Source organism: Lampetra planeri, chromosome 50, assembly GCF_965212315.1.
Source record: "Lampetra planeri chromosome 50, kcLamPlan1.2.h2, whole genome shotgun sequence".
Taxonomy (NCBI): domain Eukaryota; kingdom Metazoa; phylum Chordata; class Hyperoartia; order Petromyzontiformes; family Petromyzontidae; genus Lampetra; species Lampetra planeri.
Genome location: NC_136156.1, coordinates 2,462,762 through 2,479,216, shown reverse-complemented (window position 1 = coordinate 2,479,216; position 16,455 = coordinate 2,462,762). Strand labels below are relative to the sequence as shown.

The following is a 16,455-nucleotide window of genomic DNA, read 5'->3' as shown; positions in this document are numbered from 1 at the left end:
TCCGCCCCGCGGGACATCGGCCAATCTCTTAACGGCGTGGGGGCCCCCAACCATGAGGCCGACGACATCAAGGTTTGCGGGAGGGGGGGGACGGCCAGGATGGACGCCGCGGGCACGTACCGAGGTCCAGGATTTTTTTGATGCGTCCGGGAGTGCCTGCGGCCAGGTGTACTGGCAGCTTTGCGAGCGAGGCAATCTGCTCCTCCACCTGCACCCACGTGAGCACGCACGACGCAGGACAAAACGGCCCCCCCCGCTCAGAGCAGGCGACACAGCATGACCACCATCACTGCTGCTGCTGCTGCTGCTGCAATCATCATCATCGTCATTATTGATGTTCTTCCACCTGTGAACACAACTGCTGGAACTACTCTACCCACTGACGATGCAACGAGAAAACCTTATCCTTCTATTCAATAATGTTTTTCTTTATATTGTAGTCAATGAGATTTCAAATTCTGATGATTAAAAAAACAACTACATTATTTTATGATACCGTTACTCAATGGCAATGTATAATAGATATTTATCTCGTTAAATGTTTTTATTGCGATAAAAAAATTGATCGACCAAAAAAAATGCTCTCGTTGCAACGTTGGCCTGCGGCATTGCCGACTGTGGCCCACCCACCGTCTCGTGCGAACCCAGTGGGGAGAACTTTAATGTGTGCGCCTACTGGTTCTGTATAACAGCGCAGTATATCATTTGCACCTGGTCCTGAATGTTTTTAGACTACTGCGTACAATTTTTTACCTTCTTTTGTTCACATTCACATCTTTTCTACTTCGATTTAAAGCTTTCGTGACTGCAGGGATTCATATTCTTGGTTCTTTCGGTAAAGTCACGTAGAAGGGAAAACAGAATTTTATTGTTTTATTTTTTTCATTTTATTGTTTTACCTTCTACGTGACTTTACCGAAAGAACCAAGAATATCTTTTCTGCTCTTTTCGTGTCCTGTCTCCCCTTTTGTACTTCGTCGTCGGTACTGCCATTTTTTTTTAGTCCTCGATTTGTCCCGACTTTATTTTGTGTGTCCGTTCTGCCCATCTCACTCTGTCTCCGTCACATCACCTACTTCCCCTGTGTCGTCTCGGTCCAAGAATGAACTAAGAAATATATTAATTGCGTAATTTGAAGTAATATTTTTTTTTGCTGCAAACCAATTTGATGGGTCGGGAATCAATTTTCCTTACACGTCGTCCCAGCCCGCTTGAACAGGTAGCTCTCTCCTCCTCTGCTTGTTGCCGCCTCTCTATCACTTCGACCGTAACGTCGTCGCAATTGCCTCCGTCGCCTTGAGAATTCGAACCCGGCATCTTCTTCTCGGGATGTGCACGCTTCCCCATTTGTGCAACTTCCGAAGAGGTAGCCACGTTTGGCTGCTTTATAAATACAAATTGTCTTATATTGCAAGCGTGACACCATGACCACCATGCACACTGATCTGTTCGTCTTCCTGTGAGTAATCCTATCATACTGAGCAGATTCTTGTCACTGGTCAGCCAACACAATACAACACCACGACTACCACTATTACGACTGCAATCGTATTCATCATCAGGATCATCAGTGATCATGTTCACCATAATCACCATCGTCATCATCATCACGTATGCCCGTCGTCATCATGGCCACGTTCAGTGCAAAATAATTTCAACATACACGCATCACCATTCTGTTCTTTTATCTGTGAAGATGCACCAGATTGACTGCGTCAGAATCATCACCATCATCATCATCAACACAATATCATCATCATCATCAAGAATCAACATCATCGTCAAATCACCGGCCGTCCTCAATTCTTGCGCCTACGTTTCGCGTACCACACACCGCGTTGAACGAAGAATCGTTATGAATCACGCCAGCAAGATGAGCGATGTCAGAAGCGGTAGTGACTGACTTGGTACCTTAATGTGTTTGGAGAACAGCTTGGCCACTCTGCAGTCTCCTTTGAAAGCTGCCGCTTGTCTATAATAAAACGGCACAAGAGAAGGCGATAAAATACCCGCATGCTGCTACTGCGGGGGCGCAGGTTTCAAAAGAGCATTCCCGTTAACTGTTATGTTTTCGTCACGTAATCATCTGCAGCAGTCGATCATATCACTGTAATTATTATCCGTTAATAACTCAAAGCGACTGTTTAGCAATAAACTGCAAGTGGTTGAGGAATATGCTGGAAGTGCAACAATAATGTTTTGATATTCCAGCATGAAATGCATTTCTTTAGCCATCCAGCTTTTTTCAAGGTGGCTTCAAATATTCAACGTGTGTTGTGCAAATCATCATTAAGGCTTCCGTTGCATCCACATCACATACAGAGATTATGGCCACTTTGACAAGGGTACGCTACGGTACTGGAATATTAACAAAGATTACTCTGCGCATTGTTATGATTGTAAATGGGTCCTCGCAATTCATCAACTTTGTTCGGCTCAACCACCATCAGCTCTGATCAATCCACTGCTGGATGAAGCCCTACCCTAAGCCGTTGCCATCTATCATGATCCCGCGATGTAGCAATCCGCCAAGCAGTATAATACGCTTCCGCTTATTAAACTTTTAGTTCATTTAGTAAATGGATTCTTAAAATATATTCATAATATAATTATTTGTATGCCGAGTGTCTGCTCCTGTACAGCGCTTTGAGATCTTTGATGAAAAGCGCTTTATAAATGAAATCAATATTAGTAGTAACCGTACAGAACCTAATTTCATTACTCCATCTCCTCGGCTGGACATCCTTTCGGACACGTTAATTCGTTGTCTGCAAACTGCGTCGCTATTCTTCACCATCGTCAATCACAATTGTAGCGTCGTGTCCTGGCCAACCTCACTGACTCCTGAATGATGATGGCATGAATCTGCGCATGTTCTCTAACCCACGCGTTCCTCATTCGGTCTTTCAGTGCCATTCAAGCCTCCATCTCTCCGTGCATCTCTGCAGACTTTTCAGTTTTTTTTAACACGTAGGTAATAAATGTGTCGTTACCCGCCACCACCTGACACAGCCAATTAGTAAGGTTTGTCACGTAAACAAAACCTGCATTAAGTTACGAGTACAGCACACCAGTGTGCTGGAGAGTAAACCCACAACATTTACGATTTTCAGTTTTTGTTCAAATCTCCTTCTTCGTGAAAGCGACCGCGTCTCTGAACCGTACGTTTCTGCCGAATCGTTCCAACGAACAAAAACAAATCCCGACGAGATGTCAACGCGCACGCGAACAGACGAGCGGGGCGAGCGAGCGATGGGCCCATGGGCGCCTGCCACCCCGACCCCACCTCATGACATCGAGGGCCCGGAGTGCGGAGCTGCACACGACGATCGCCAGTGGACGCTTGGTGTCCGTGTGGCCGCGCCACAGCTTGGCCCACTTGGGGCAGACTGCACGCGCCGCACAAAGGCAAGCAACACGGATGGCCGGCGGCGTTATACCGAAAAGTGCGCTTGTTTTTCTCGAAACTCTCGCCCAATTGTCACTATCGCGATGGCCAAGTAGGGTTGTCACGATATCACGTTTCACAATTTAACGCGTAGGCGTTCGCGACAAATATCATCCATGATAAAGGTTGTTGTTTTTTTGTGTTAGATCACGTACGATTTGATATTTAAGAATATAATGATTATCACAATATCCGTTTCCCACAATTTTGCATTTATTGCTTTGCGTTTGTGCTTTTGCTATAACTTTGGTACACATAAAATATTACTAAAATTTCTCCAGCTGCAGCAACATAAGCCTGCCATATCACACAAGTCTTCTAATCGCTGCAACCATAGATTCGATAACGCACATGGCTGCCAGTCAGACAAAATCCGAGAAACAATGAACTCTGAAAATGATGACGTCAAGTAATGTAGCCGCCACGCCATCAAATACTCCAAAAAACAATTTGCAAAGCGCTCATTCAATTCGTTAACGATTGAGTCTGTTAGTTCATAACTAGAAGTAGTCAAGAAACTCAATATTCGAGAAAAATGTCACAAACAACAATAATCATGTGACAATATTTTGAATCCAAACGATTACAATTACCGTGGATCTTATATCGTTGCTATGCAAAATATTAGTTTTTGGGTTAGATTGCTTAAGTATAAATTTGTCGTTAACCCACCACCACCCCATACAGCCAACCGGTAAGGTTTAGCACGTAAACAAAACTGTGTCAATTAGTTACTACTTCAGCCCACCTGTGTATTGGACAGTAAACCCACAACATTTACAATTTGAGAACTGTGGCGTTTCGCTGATAATTACATCCACCATCATCGATGATTTACTGTTCAACACACCGGTGGGCTAAAGTAGAAGCTAATTGGCACGTTTTGTTAACGTGACAAACCTTACCAATTGGCTGTGTCGGGTCGGGGCGGGTCAACGACACATTTATACCTACGCGAAATAACCCCAAAAAAACCTTTATTATTAATATAATCGTGGTCGCGAAAGCCTACGTGTCAAATCGATCATTGCTCTGTATGGTGGTGGAGGTTTCATACTCTTAGGTTTTTTTCACCTACGTGACTTTACCGAAAAACCCTAAGAGTATGAATCCTTGCAGTCACGAAAGCTTCACATCTAGAATTAGGTGGTGGAGGTGTTCTCATCATCTTGCGGGGACCTCCACTGGCCACCGTGCCCTCTGTAGATGCACGTCCCCTCTCCGCATTGCCAATGGCACCTCAGCCACTTGCAATTCAACCGCAGCACGTACGGTAGCCACGCGCAGGGCGTCCCGGAATACTTTTTTTTTTAAGTTGGTGGATCACGACGGGCAATATTTATAAGCAATTCCCCCAGACAGAGTGCCCTACGACCGGTATATAAATTTGGCTGTGGCTTCATTACAACGTTGCTAACGATGACTTAAGAGTATATATATAATACAGTTTACGACCGTGAATTACTGTGCATTGCATAAGTCACTTTTGTAACGTAATACGTGACCTCTGGAAGATGTTATAAAATACTGAAATTTAAACCTAGAGCCTTTTACTCTTTGGTTCTATCGGTAAAGTCACGTATAAAGATAAAATATTAAATTAAATACTAGCATACGACGTTTCGATCGCAACACAAGCAATCATTATTCAGGTATAAATGAAATAGAAACCAAATCTAGTATACTTAGAAATGTAATGTAATACAACAGAGAATCGGATAACATAACAGTCAACACGAGCCCTTTGCCAATCCACTCCTGGATGAAGGCCTCACCATGCTGTTGTCAGTCACTGGGGTTGTTTGACCACAGTGCGGATGATTGGTGAAGTAAGGACCCACTGACCGGTCCAGACGTCACTCGCGACCAATGTTAGCCATGGCTGGGAAATCAAATTCGGGTCGCGGGGGTTCACAAGGGCAGCGTGCTAACCAATGCTCGCCACTGCTCCACCGAAAAAGGTGGTGTTGGCCTGAACATGCGATGTTACCGCCCAACGAGTCACTGACCTTCCTTGAGGTAGGAAGACACTGTGTGCGTCGCGTCGCTGGAGGGCAGAAAGTTTGCATCTGCAATACAGTAGAGCGACTTCACATTTCAAACTTGAGCTCACCCCGACCACCAGAGTGAGGCGCTAACAACACGCGTAAGACTCGCGACTCGCTAGCACCATTGTTTACGCAACTTCTCACAGTTAATGCGCATTATTCTGGGAGGGAACCGGGTGCCTTTGGGGTCGGAGATGCTGAGCTGACCACTCTGAGGTGTTGGGTTCAAATCCCGTGCTTGAGACGGCTACTCAAGTGCCAGCGAGGTGATGGTCTCAGTATTGGCTGCATTAAAACAGCTAGTGATATTGGTTTTCTGCTTAATTTGAGCTAAATGTCATCTCTCGGAATTCAAAAATATAAATGATAATTTGACTGTCATTGTGTGAGAAAGAAAGGTTACTTGAAGTGATTTTAGAAGTAATTTTGTGATAGTGAATCTCCTTCCACAGGCTGTTCTCTCAAACAGTGAGTTGTACATCCATCATCATCATTAGCTGCTGCCTATCCGCTGCTTGATGAAGACCTCCACACACCGTCACCATCCCTCATGGGTCAGTGCTGCTCCAATCCATTTCACTCATGCATGTAAATTGATCCCATCGCTCCATCTCCCGGTACGGTCACCCTCCTGGATGCGTTCTCTCCTTTGGCTACCATTCCATGAGCAGCCTCGTCCATCATCATTTTTGTCGAGCGACGCGTCCGGGTGATGGGCCGCTCCGCGAGTTAATGTTGCCGCACGGCGTAACACCGACGTCACATTTGTAACAACATTCTTGAAGAACACATCAGAATATCAAATATCCTCGACTTGGATGTCCAGGGAGGGTCTCCTTCTGAATGAGCTAGGAGCACAAAAGACAGCAAAACGCTACCACAAACATCCCGGTTGGCCCAGGACAGTCACAGTTTCATGAAGGCTGTTCCAAGCTCGGCCCATGATAGGGCAAAGTGGGGGGGGGGGGGGGGGGGCTACCTGAGTAGTGGGCGGTGGGTGGGGTGGTCAGAGGAGGAGTAGGTGGTGAGTCCTATGAGCAGCAGATGGGGTTAACCTCAGAAAGAGTGAGGTCTGGTAGCATAACGGCCATGGGGGCAGGGGGTGCCTTACAAGCCCCCCACTAGTGGCCAAAGCTACGAGTTGGGGCCCCCTTGACAACCACTGTTGTTTTCAACAACAGTCTCAAAGAACAAAAACGTACGTAATTATGTGATTAGGCAAGAGGAGGTGCGATCTATAATAGCCTAGGTGTGACCGTGCGAGACAAATTAAATATTGGGGCCCCACCGTGGCCGATTGCTGCACCCCCCTGAGCTGATGTCGTTCACTACGCCACTAGCAAGGTCACTGTGTGGGGGGCGAGGGTAGTGGTCGAGTGGGCATGCTAATGTAAAAGTGGACGTTGACTGCCGGCTCACAAATATCTCCCTGGTTAAGCTTCCCAAGGCATTTGGCATGACATTCGTCTGCCACGGCATATCTCACCGGACAGGGCCATCTCCTCCATCTCGACCACAGAGAGCATCCCTTGGAAGTGGGCGAGCAGACATTGCCGCAGGTCTTCGGGTTTCCCTCTTGCAGGCTCCGAGGCCGCCAACACGTCCGTGATCGTCTGCAAGGCGAGCAACGTGGGACGTGGGACACGGGCGCGCGTTCGAGCGATTGAATCATCATCGGGTGGGCACGGGTCTAAGAATGCTGACGACAGCAAATGTGTGGCGCAGGTAATCTAAGGTTGAAACAGCGTTCATGCGTCAGCTCTGTTTGTCTGTCTGTTACAGGAAAACACAATAACTATTGGGAAGATGGATCCAATATCGACGGAACTGCAGTATAAGAGTTGTGTCGCTATTGGAGTCTCGCATTATGAAAAACTGGCCAAATTTTTATAAAAAAAAGTATTACCCAAAGCTTGAAGACAAAAAAAATAGCATAAACCACACTGTCCTCCTACCCCCCCATTGCCCCCCCCCCCGAGAAATGGACTGGAACTGAGATCCAAGATCATTTTCTCAGATCTCTAGTACTGCACTGTTTTTTTACACAACATAGATTGAATATTGATTAAAAACACTAATTTAAAACATGCATTATCATGGATCAGCTGACCAGGCATTGTAGATTGACTGTAATTGTATTTGTAAACAGTAAATGGTCAGGCTGAACCCATGCTGAGCCGTGGATTCCAACTCAAGTTTTGTCCATAATAAGGTTTTTGGGTTAGATCGCGTTATTTATAAATGTGTCGTAACCCTCCACCACCCGACACGGCCAATCAGCAAAAAAGTGTTCATTCAGACGCTGTCTTTCCGACAGACCTGTTCTTCACCTGAGGACGGCTGCTTGCGTTGTGGCCGAAACGTCGTGAGAATTATTTTATTATGTTTTATTTTTATTATTTTATTATTTCCCTTCTACGTGACTTTACCGAAAGAACCAAGAAGATGAATCCCTGCGGTCACAAAAGCTTTAAATCGAAAAAAGACAAATAGTTCACAACTTTAGCCCACCGGTGTGTTGAAGAGTGAATCCACAACATTTACGATTTTTGAGTCCGACGTTTCGCTGGTAATTGCATCCAGCATCATCGGGCAACTCGCCAGAAGTTTTGTCGCACGCAGCGAGCTAACCCGCTGAGGCGCCACCGCACCAACACCGCCACACACGTACAACATAAATCATACGTGTAATGTATTCGTAATGAGTAGAACGTTATAAAGTCCTGAAATAATAAACTACGGGTTTAGGTCACTGAATGCTCACCAGGGAAAATAACATACAAGAGTACTTTTATGGACAAACACCCTGCTGGAGAACTGGCAAAAAGCCTAAAAGTGTTGAGGAAAGGCAAGGCAATGGATTCCCATGGCAACAGAAGGTTAGAAACAAACACGGACGCCATTTTGTTTACAAGTTGCCTCCAGTTTTAAAGAACCAGATGGCTCCCCCTCCTTCTCCTCCTCACTGTAACTCTGGATTAACTTGCACACCAGAGAAAACAAACTCCACAGTTTGATCATCCTTTGAATGATAATAGTGCACTTGCATTCCCTACCAACTGCGTAGATATAGAGTATACATATTTCTCCTGATGGGCACGAAAGGGGTTACTAGAATTCTTGATTGTGTTTTTTTTTATATGTGGGCGTAATGAAAATTAATGAGTCTTGTAGGATTTCTTTGAAGGAGTTGGTGCATTGCTATAATTATTTTTTTAAACAAACATGAACTAATGTAAATGTGTGTTACTAATGTACACACATAGGCAGTAAAAACACGGGACTGAAGATAATTATGGAAAAAATGTGAAGCCATTTTTTCTACAAGCAGACCAATTATAATAATTATGTTTTAACATATACAGTAGTGTATATCTCAAATGTATAGCTGTGTTGGTTTAAATTTTGAAAAGGTCTTCTACGTAATAATCATGTTCTTTATATACAAAGGAAAGCCTTCAATGAGTCTCACGATGCTCTTTCATGAGGGTCAAGCATTATAATGTTTGGTCAATTCCATTAAGAGTTCGGCATGTGGAAGAAAACCAAGTACTTGGGAAATACTAAAAGCTCTGCACAGATGCATTCAATGAACCAATGCTAAACTGCCATCTCCTGACTACCTCGGTTACCCCAAGTCTACAGGCAGTTTCCCATCCAAGTACTAGCTGGAGTCAATCCTGCTTAGCTTCTGAGACCTGACAATATTGGGTACATTTGGGGTGATCTGGTCTGATAAACCACTTTGTTGTCATTTGTGGCCAAGTCGCTTCGGGGAAATAAGGTAAGAGCTCAGTGGGCTTTACCTGGTAAGGTAAAAATAGTTTAGTTTTATTTGGATGTGTGGGTGATTTGTTTACCTTTCTTGTACTTTGCACGCCTATCACGTTTTTCTACTGTTGGTTGTAACTTTATGACCTGCCATTTACAGGACATCTGTGAAAAAGAGCTTCCTAGCTTATCGGATTCCTCCGGTATACATATATAGTCTGATTCTGATTATACTGGTAGGAACATCCTGGTTACACCAGCCCACAGGGGATTATTGTGTCCGTCGTGCAGGGAGGGGCTGGGTGGGGAGGGAGGGGCTGGGTGGGGAGAGGCTGGGTGGGGAGGGGAGGGTGGGGAGGGGCTGAGTGGGGAGGGAAGGGGCTGGGTGAAGAGGGTGGGGAGGGGCTGGGTGGGGAGGGTGGGGAGGGGCTGGGTGGGGAGGGTGGGGAGGGAAGGGGCTGGGTGAAGAGGGTGGGGAGGGGCTGGGTGGGGAGGGTGGGGAGAGGCTGGGTGGGGAGGGTGGGAGGGGTGGGGCTGGGTGGGGAGGGGCTGGTCACCCCGTGGTGCCCTTATAAAACTCAATGTTTAACCTACTCACGCCGGCTTGTGCCCACCCTCACAGTCGGGCATATTTGCGGAATACACCACGCCGCCGTTGACCCTGGCCATTGACCGAGCAACCCAACGTTCCTACCAGCTCCCTCCGCAGGACAATGTGTTAACGAGTAATGTCGCCAGGCAGATTGCAACTGCTGACACAAGGCAGTAGTGGGACATCGAGAGAGGTTCTGGGGTGGAGCTGGGCCACATAGACTCATGGCAGGCGAGCACTGCGTCTTAATCGGCAGAATAACAACAGCACATCCACAAGTGGTGGGGGGGCCCATTGCGATTAAACTTGTCGTAAAAAAACAGCACACCCCACCACCCCCTCCAGTTGCATAACCACGCACAACAGCCCTGGAAATGTCACCTGTTGACATTTATTCCACGAGGAGGTAAACCACGCATACAAGGATCAAGGGCTCAGCTGTTGGGAGTCTGGAAGAGGATCAAAACAGCCCCTGTGACTAACACAATCCACTTGCTTAGAGAGAGCCTCCGCTGTTGACTTTATGGCCATAAAGGCAGGGATCATAGGTTTCGATGCTGTTTATATTCACAGCAGTCTAAATAGGCAAAGACGCAGCCCTCTGAAAAAGGTGAAGGGGCCTGCAGTGGAGAAATCCCCAACGAGACTTTCTCTAGAAAATGTTGGCCTACTCTTTCAAGCTGGCTTTTGGAAAAGGTGGGAGAGCACACACTTTACCTCATCACACGTAACCTGCTGATTGACGATCTGCGACCTACTCCATTCATTCTAGATTTGAAGCTTTCGTGACTGCAAGGATTCATACTCTTTGGTTTTTTCGGTAAAGTCACGTAGGTGAAAAATAAAATAAATGAAAACAACTAAATTAAATCAAATTTACTCCATTTAAACTGCTGGGCAGACACAGAGTGAGGAATGGACTCGGCTACCACTGGATCGCAAGTCCAGAGCGCTGAACATTACAACCGCGGCAGCGTCCCAGGGCTCAGAATCCACTGGCGAGACAGCTTGTCCCCACGAGACGGTCTCAGTGGACTCGTAACCACAAAATTGCGCCGACGACACCGATCGTGATGACTCCGTGGTCCGCAAAATTTCAGAATCTGTATTTATACTGGAGGAATCTGATGAGCTATGAAGCTCTTTTGCACAGATGTCCAGTAGGGGCGGATAAGAACGTGACAACAACGAACAATACGAAACACAACAGGAGTGCAAAGTACAAGAAGGTAAACAAATCACCCAAACACAAACAAATACAACACAAAACCATCCCCATCCTACCAGGCAAAGCCCAATGAGATATTAACTTATTTTTCAGACGCGACCAGGTCACAAATGATAGCTCTGCAACAAAGTGGATTGTCATTTGGGCATTTATAGCAGTAAAATAATCTCAATAATCTCAATGCATGTTTCTGCCATACGGAGGTGCGGTTTGGGCAACAGCAGAGGTGGTGTGCCTTCATGAGAAAACAGAGAAGTTACTCGTGAGACGCCGCGCCGTCTGACCCAGGGGTCGGCAACCAAAATAACAAGGAGACATGTTTTTTTCTTCGAATTCAGCCACAACAAAAATAAACCCCTCGGGAATTTCAAGAGCCGCAGTGCACGTCGTGAATAAGAGACTGCGGTGGTCCTTCATGAATAACGAGTCACGGAGCGGCGGTCCTTAAAGAGCCACCGAATGCGGCTCAAGACACGCAGACTGGCGACCTCGTGGCCTAACCAGACCGCGTAATGTCGCGTCACTACTACGACGGGCATCTGCCAGAACTTTCTTTGAAAAAAAAAAGATTAAAACTCGAGTTTCTTTAAATTCGCCTGCGCGGTATTTGCCCCGGGCTTGATCTAAAATCGCATACCCGAAACCAATGGTTGTTTCCCCGGCGGGTATAATCTACAACAGGCTTTCCAAATACTCCATCGCGGGTTTGCTTCAATAGAGGGGGGTATTGTTGGTATCCAAATGCGCAGCCAAAGGCCTCATTGCCTGCAGATTGGCGGCGCGATCCACTGGGTTTAAAACAAAAATAATTATTCAAAACGGTCGCAGATCTCACTGCGAACAAGCGGCCGTTCTCACCCACGTGGTCATTTTCACGTGCGAGCCCCGTGTGTAATTGGAGCCGAGGTGAATTAATTATTAATTACATGTGGGCTTTTTTATTTTCTAACAAACGTGAAACCCTCTGTGCTTCAAAGCGTACTTGTGTGACTGGAAGTATGTGCTCGGTAACTGTATACGATCCAATGTTTTTTTTGTAATTTAGATTGATTTGGGAAAACGTTTTCTTCTTATGTTTTCAATACGTATATGAACAGCGACGCCGTTTTAATGGTTTCGCGATCTGCACTTGCAATCCAGAGGTCCTCGGTTAGATTTCATCTCCCAGCGCAGGAGATTAGAATCGGAGCCTTTTATTTTAGACCGGAGGAATCCGATGAGCCTTGAAGCTCTTTTTCACAGATGAAACAATGGTGCGACTTTCTTAAATCCCATCACCTCTGCCCACCCACCCAGTGAGTCGCTCAAGCGGGGGTTACACGGCAGAGTAAAAAGTGTGGGTTACTCCCACCTCTTCCAAGATGCGTGTACAGTGTGGAAGAGTTGCCCAATAGCGTCTTGTCTTATATTTGTTATACGTACTTTATCCACGGCGCTTTACAAGGGTTAGGAGTTAGACAATTGGGGTCACTAAAAGCGATATGGTGAATTGGGATGGGATATAGTGAGGGCGGTTAATGGGTACCAGAATTATGGAAACTCGACAGGGAGTGTGCTCTCTAGAGCTCCCTCTAGTGGAGGCCCTGAATTAAATTAGAATTCAAATAATAAATGTTTAACAATTATTAAGCAGTGTAATTCGCAAGTAATTGCAGGCCTGCTCCTCTACCTTGGGTATTAGCAATGGAGGCAGGGCACTAGTGTGCCTGAGTAGCCATTTCACTGCTGCAACTCATCAACAAAGATGTTTGTATGATGAACTTCTTTCGCGCCGTACGTAGCTAACCGTGCTAATCACAAGTAAAAACATTCCCCCCCCCTCTCCTAAATTTTTTAAAAAGATAAATAATGATGTTTTAATGAATGTTTTGCTGTTCAATCGCTGTTGTTTTTTCCCATACTAATTGGCTTCAATGATTGTTTAGCTTAAGGGGTTGTCGTTGGGTGAACGATGTTTACTACCCTGTCTTTTACCAAGGCCAAGCCATGTAACAACTTCATCGATTCATTCGTTAGAATTCATTATGACTTTTTTTTTTCCGGTTCGTTTGGGGATACGTTCTTTTTCTAATTCTTGCAAATAACATGAGTGTGTCGAGATCAGTGACTTGGATCAAGCGGTAGCACATTTTGCCGCTTGTTGCAGAATTGGACGGTTCGTGATAGCGAGGCCACCCTGGTTAATACTGAAACTGTAAAGATCATGAAATAGACGCAGTCTGCTTCACTGTTGACGTAAAAAATTTTGTGATGTCATTCAAAAAGAAAAAATCAGGCTATGTGTGCCAGTTTCACGGTCCAAACTTGCCAAATTAAAAAAAAGTTACTCGCAATGTACTCACATTGTGAAAGCGCATAGCAATCCTTAGCCTAATTAAATGTGCAAATTTTACCTTTACGATGAGGAAATGAATGGGACAGACTGTACAACTACAAGATAGTCGATACGAACGAGACAGTACAAAGGAGACGAAAGAAAGTTGATTCCTGCACGGAAACGTGACCCTGAAAGTGTGCCAATTCATGGAACCACGTGGTGCATGAGTCATTACATGCCTATTGTGGGACTCACCGAGTCACGCAGAGGGTCAATTTGCAAGCAGAGGATGATGCGCGGCGGGCAATGGAAAGGACGGCGTGGAATGCCGCCCGAGTGTTTCGTGAAAGATCACCTTTCTCTTTCTCTTGCGCTTCTTCTTGGGCTCCTCCTCAGTGACGATTACAGGCACCGCCACTTCGGGCCTCGGAACCTTCTGGAGAAAGGGGCGAACAGAAAAAAAAAATCTACTCTTAAAAGAACGTCCTCGCCCAGAGCACATCTACAAAAATGCACAATTAGACGCAGCGCTCCGTAACGGCAAACGTATGACTCATGCCGATGCGATTATCCACCTAATGTAGTTTCAACCGCTCGATTAACAAACAGCCGTATATGGTACGGCTTCGGGGCACTTAGCTGTAGGATGAGGTGAAAGCCCAGCGCACACTCCATTAGTCAGTTTATTTCTTTTGCACGGCGCTCTGCCACTCTGCGTTACGAGAGGGGCAATTTGGGGCGTCTGGTCTCAAGACATTTCACGATATGAATAAAACGGAGCAGCCCAAAGTCGGACGATGCTGATTATGCTTCGGACAAATCACCTTCAAACGCACGCACACGCACGCACGCACGCAAACGACACGCCCGTTTGAAAAATATTCCCAGGAATTTTTGTTATTTTATTTTTTATCTTGTTTGATCCTGTAACACATTTAGAAGAAAACATATGTGAGGGGTTTCAGAGAGAGAGAGAGAGATTTGGACATCAAAAGAATGTAGACTTTGCAATATTAATGCTACTTTATCTTTTTAACGCGCGCTAAAGGCCAACATAATGCGGTATTATACAACGACGATATGAAATATGGGGCTTCGCAATACTCACCGTCAAACCGTTCTGTTTTTTTCCCAGTAGAATAAAATTTGACAGAATCTTGAAGGCAACCAACGGTATTTTTGTTGGCGTGTAAAACGTTGTGCTCGAAAAGAAAATCGTAACAACTTAACGTTATCACGAAAAATGTGATTTACAGTATCGTGGGGGGGGAAGGGGCGCGAGAAAAAAATGATAATTTTTCTTTGTATCTGCCTGCAGCCAATTCAACTGAATGAACGGCTCCCTAACATCACAGCTGAGTCTATCTGCCAGCATGCCTGAAGTATCAGTGAGGTCACTTTACAAAAGCTATTTGCTGAAAGTGCGCCGCGTAGCTCAGGGCTAAGAGTACCGAGCCAGCAGCTGCTGATATCCTGCATTCGAATGTTGGCTTCAGCAACGCAGTGATTCAATCAGGATCTCAAGTGTAGCGGAGTTGATGATCTCAGGCCGTTCACCAGTGACTTCACACACCCCCCCGCCCTCCGTAACACCAAATTAGATCGTCAAGCTTCATTTGGTTAAATTCTACCTCTGAGAAATAAAAAAAAAGCAATTGAATTGGCAGGGGGAAAATATTTCTCTGTAGGAGGGTGTGCGCAAAGTGTCCCTTGCTGAAAATGGTCGCTCGAAGGGAGATCAGAAGCGGGTCTATGAAATCAACTTCCACAGACCGTTCTCCTCCGCACGGGGTGATGCACTGCTCGGTGTGCTTGACACCGATAACACATTCGGGATAGAGTTAGGAGGGGTAAAAAAATATATTCCGTTACAAAGCCTGTTACGTGAGTTGGACCCCTTGTTTGAAGGCACGGTTGCTTGTAGTGCAACTGGGAAAAAAAGTCTGGGAAAGTTAATTTCTTCAGTTACCGCTAAAACAGGTTTCATTTTCATCTTGTAAAACAACCCTATACTTTCTAACAAGTGCGTGAACTCTGCCAGACAGAATCTGGTACATAAGAGAGCGTTTCTCTTTATTGGCACTGTGCTGTAATTTTAACTAGAGCGGTGACCATAAAACGACTCTCACCGATGATAAAACTGGAATAACGTTTTATGAGGAATTACATTTACATTTACAAGTTAACCTTTTCCCATCAGCCTCATATTTTATCCGTTATCAACACAACCGCCGCAACCATCATATAACCGTCACCATCATCATGGAGAAACTGTTTAAGTCCATCATCTGAAAGCCCTATAAATTAAACATCGCTTACGAAGTTGTAAACATTTACAACTTAATCCACTTACATTTCTCGCTTCAAAGTCTGCGATACATCAAATGAGTTGGGAGAAAGAAAAAAAAACTGCTGGACACCGACTCCCTTATTCCATCATCTCGATCAAGCAACCCGCCCTCCTTGATGTGTTTCATTTAAAAAAAATATTTTTATTTTTTGGTAACCTTGGGAGCTGCGGGACACGCGATCGATGGTCCCAGCGTGACGCGTTCAAATAAACAGTTGGCTCGTCGTGGTAGCAGCGGCAAACGATCACCGGCACTGCGGTGCAAGAGGCAACGCGGCTCTCGTATTTTCCGAGAGGCGTTGTGGTTATCGTCTGTGCGCGCCTGAGCGTGCGTCGCTCCGACGTGAGACTTCGACGCGGTGCGCGGCGAGAGCCGGAGGACATTACGTAACGCTCTTCTCGCTCTCGCCGTCTAATTATAGCTCCGCCGGGGAAATTACGCTCATTATAAAATTATGGGCTGTATTATGTAGCAAAGCGAGCTGGGGCGATGAGTGAGTTGGGTCCGAAATGTTCCCCTACCCCTCGCTCGCGTCTTCGTACGGAAAAAATTACGGAATGATAAAAACAATTATTACGTATATTATCTTCGACTGGCATGATTTGTAGATTTGGGCAAGGATTTTAATTGCTTGCTCATGTGCTCACGATTTAATGTGTTAATTAAAAGTCAACAATTACTTTTTTTTAAACGTACTGTG

At 45.5% G+C, this 16,455-nt stretch overlaps 1 protein-coding gene across 2 annotated transcripts in view; it reads right to left on the bottom strand.

Moving 5' to 3' along the window:
- Window positions 1–16,455, bottom strand: part of CMSS1 (cms1 ribosomal small subunit homolog) — a 170,815-nt gene that overhangs the window by 8,404 nt on the left and 145,956 nt on the right. For both annotated transcript variants that reach the window (XM_078616226.1, XM_078616227.1), the window contains exons 3-8: window positions 13,760–13,840; window positions 6,983–7,109; window positions 5,458–5,517; window positions 3,287–3,389; window positions 1,912–1,972; window positions 121–208 (exon numbers count right to left, since the gene is read on the bottom strand). In XM_078616226.1, the coding sequence (XP_078472352.1) occupies window positions 121–208; window positions 1,912–1,972; window positions 3,287–3,389; window positions 5,458–5,517; window positions 6,983–7,109; window positions 13,760–13,840 (520 nt within the window). The remainder of the gene's footprint in view (window positions 1–120; window positions 209–1,911; window positions 1,973–3,286; window positions 3,390–5,457; window positions 5,518–6,982; window positions 7,110–13,759; window positions 13,841–16,455) is intronic.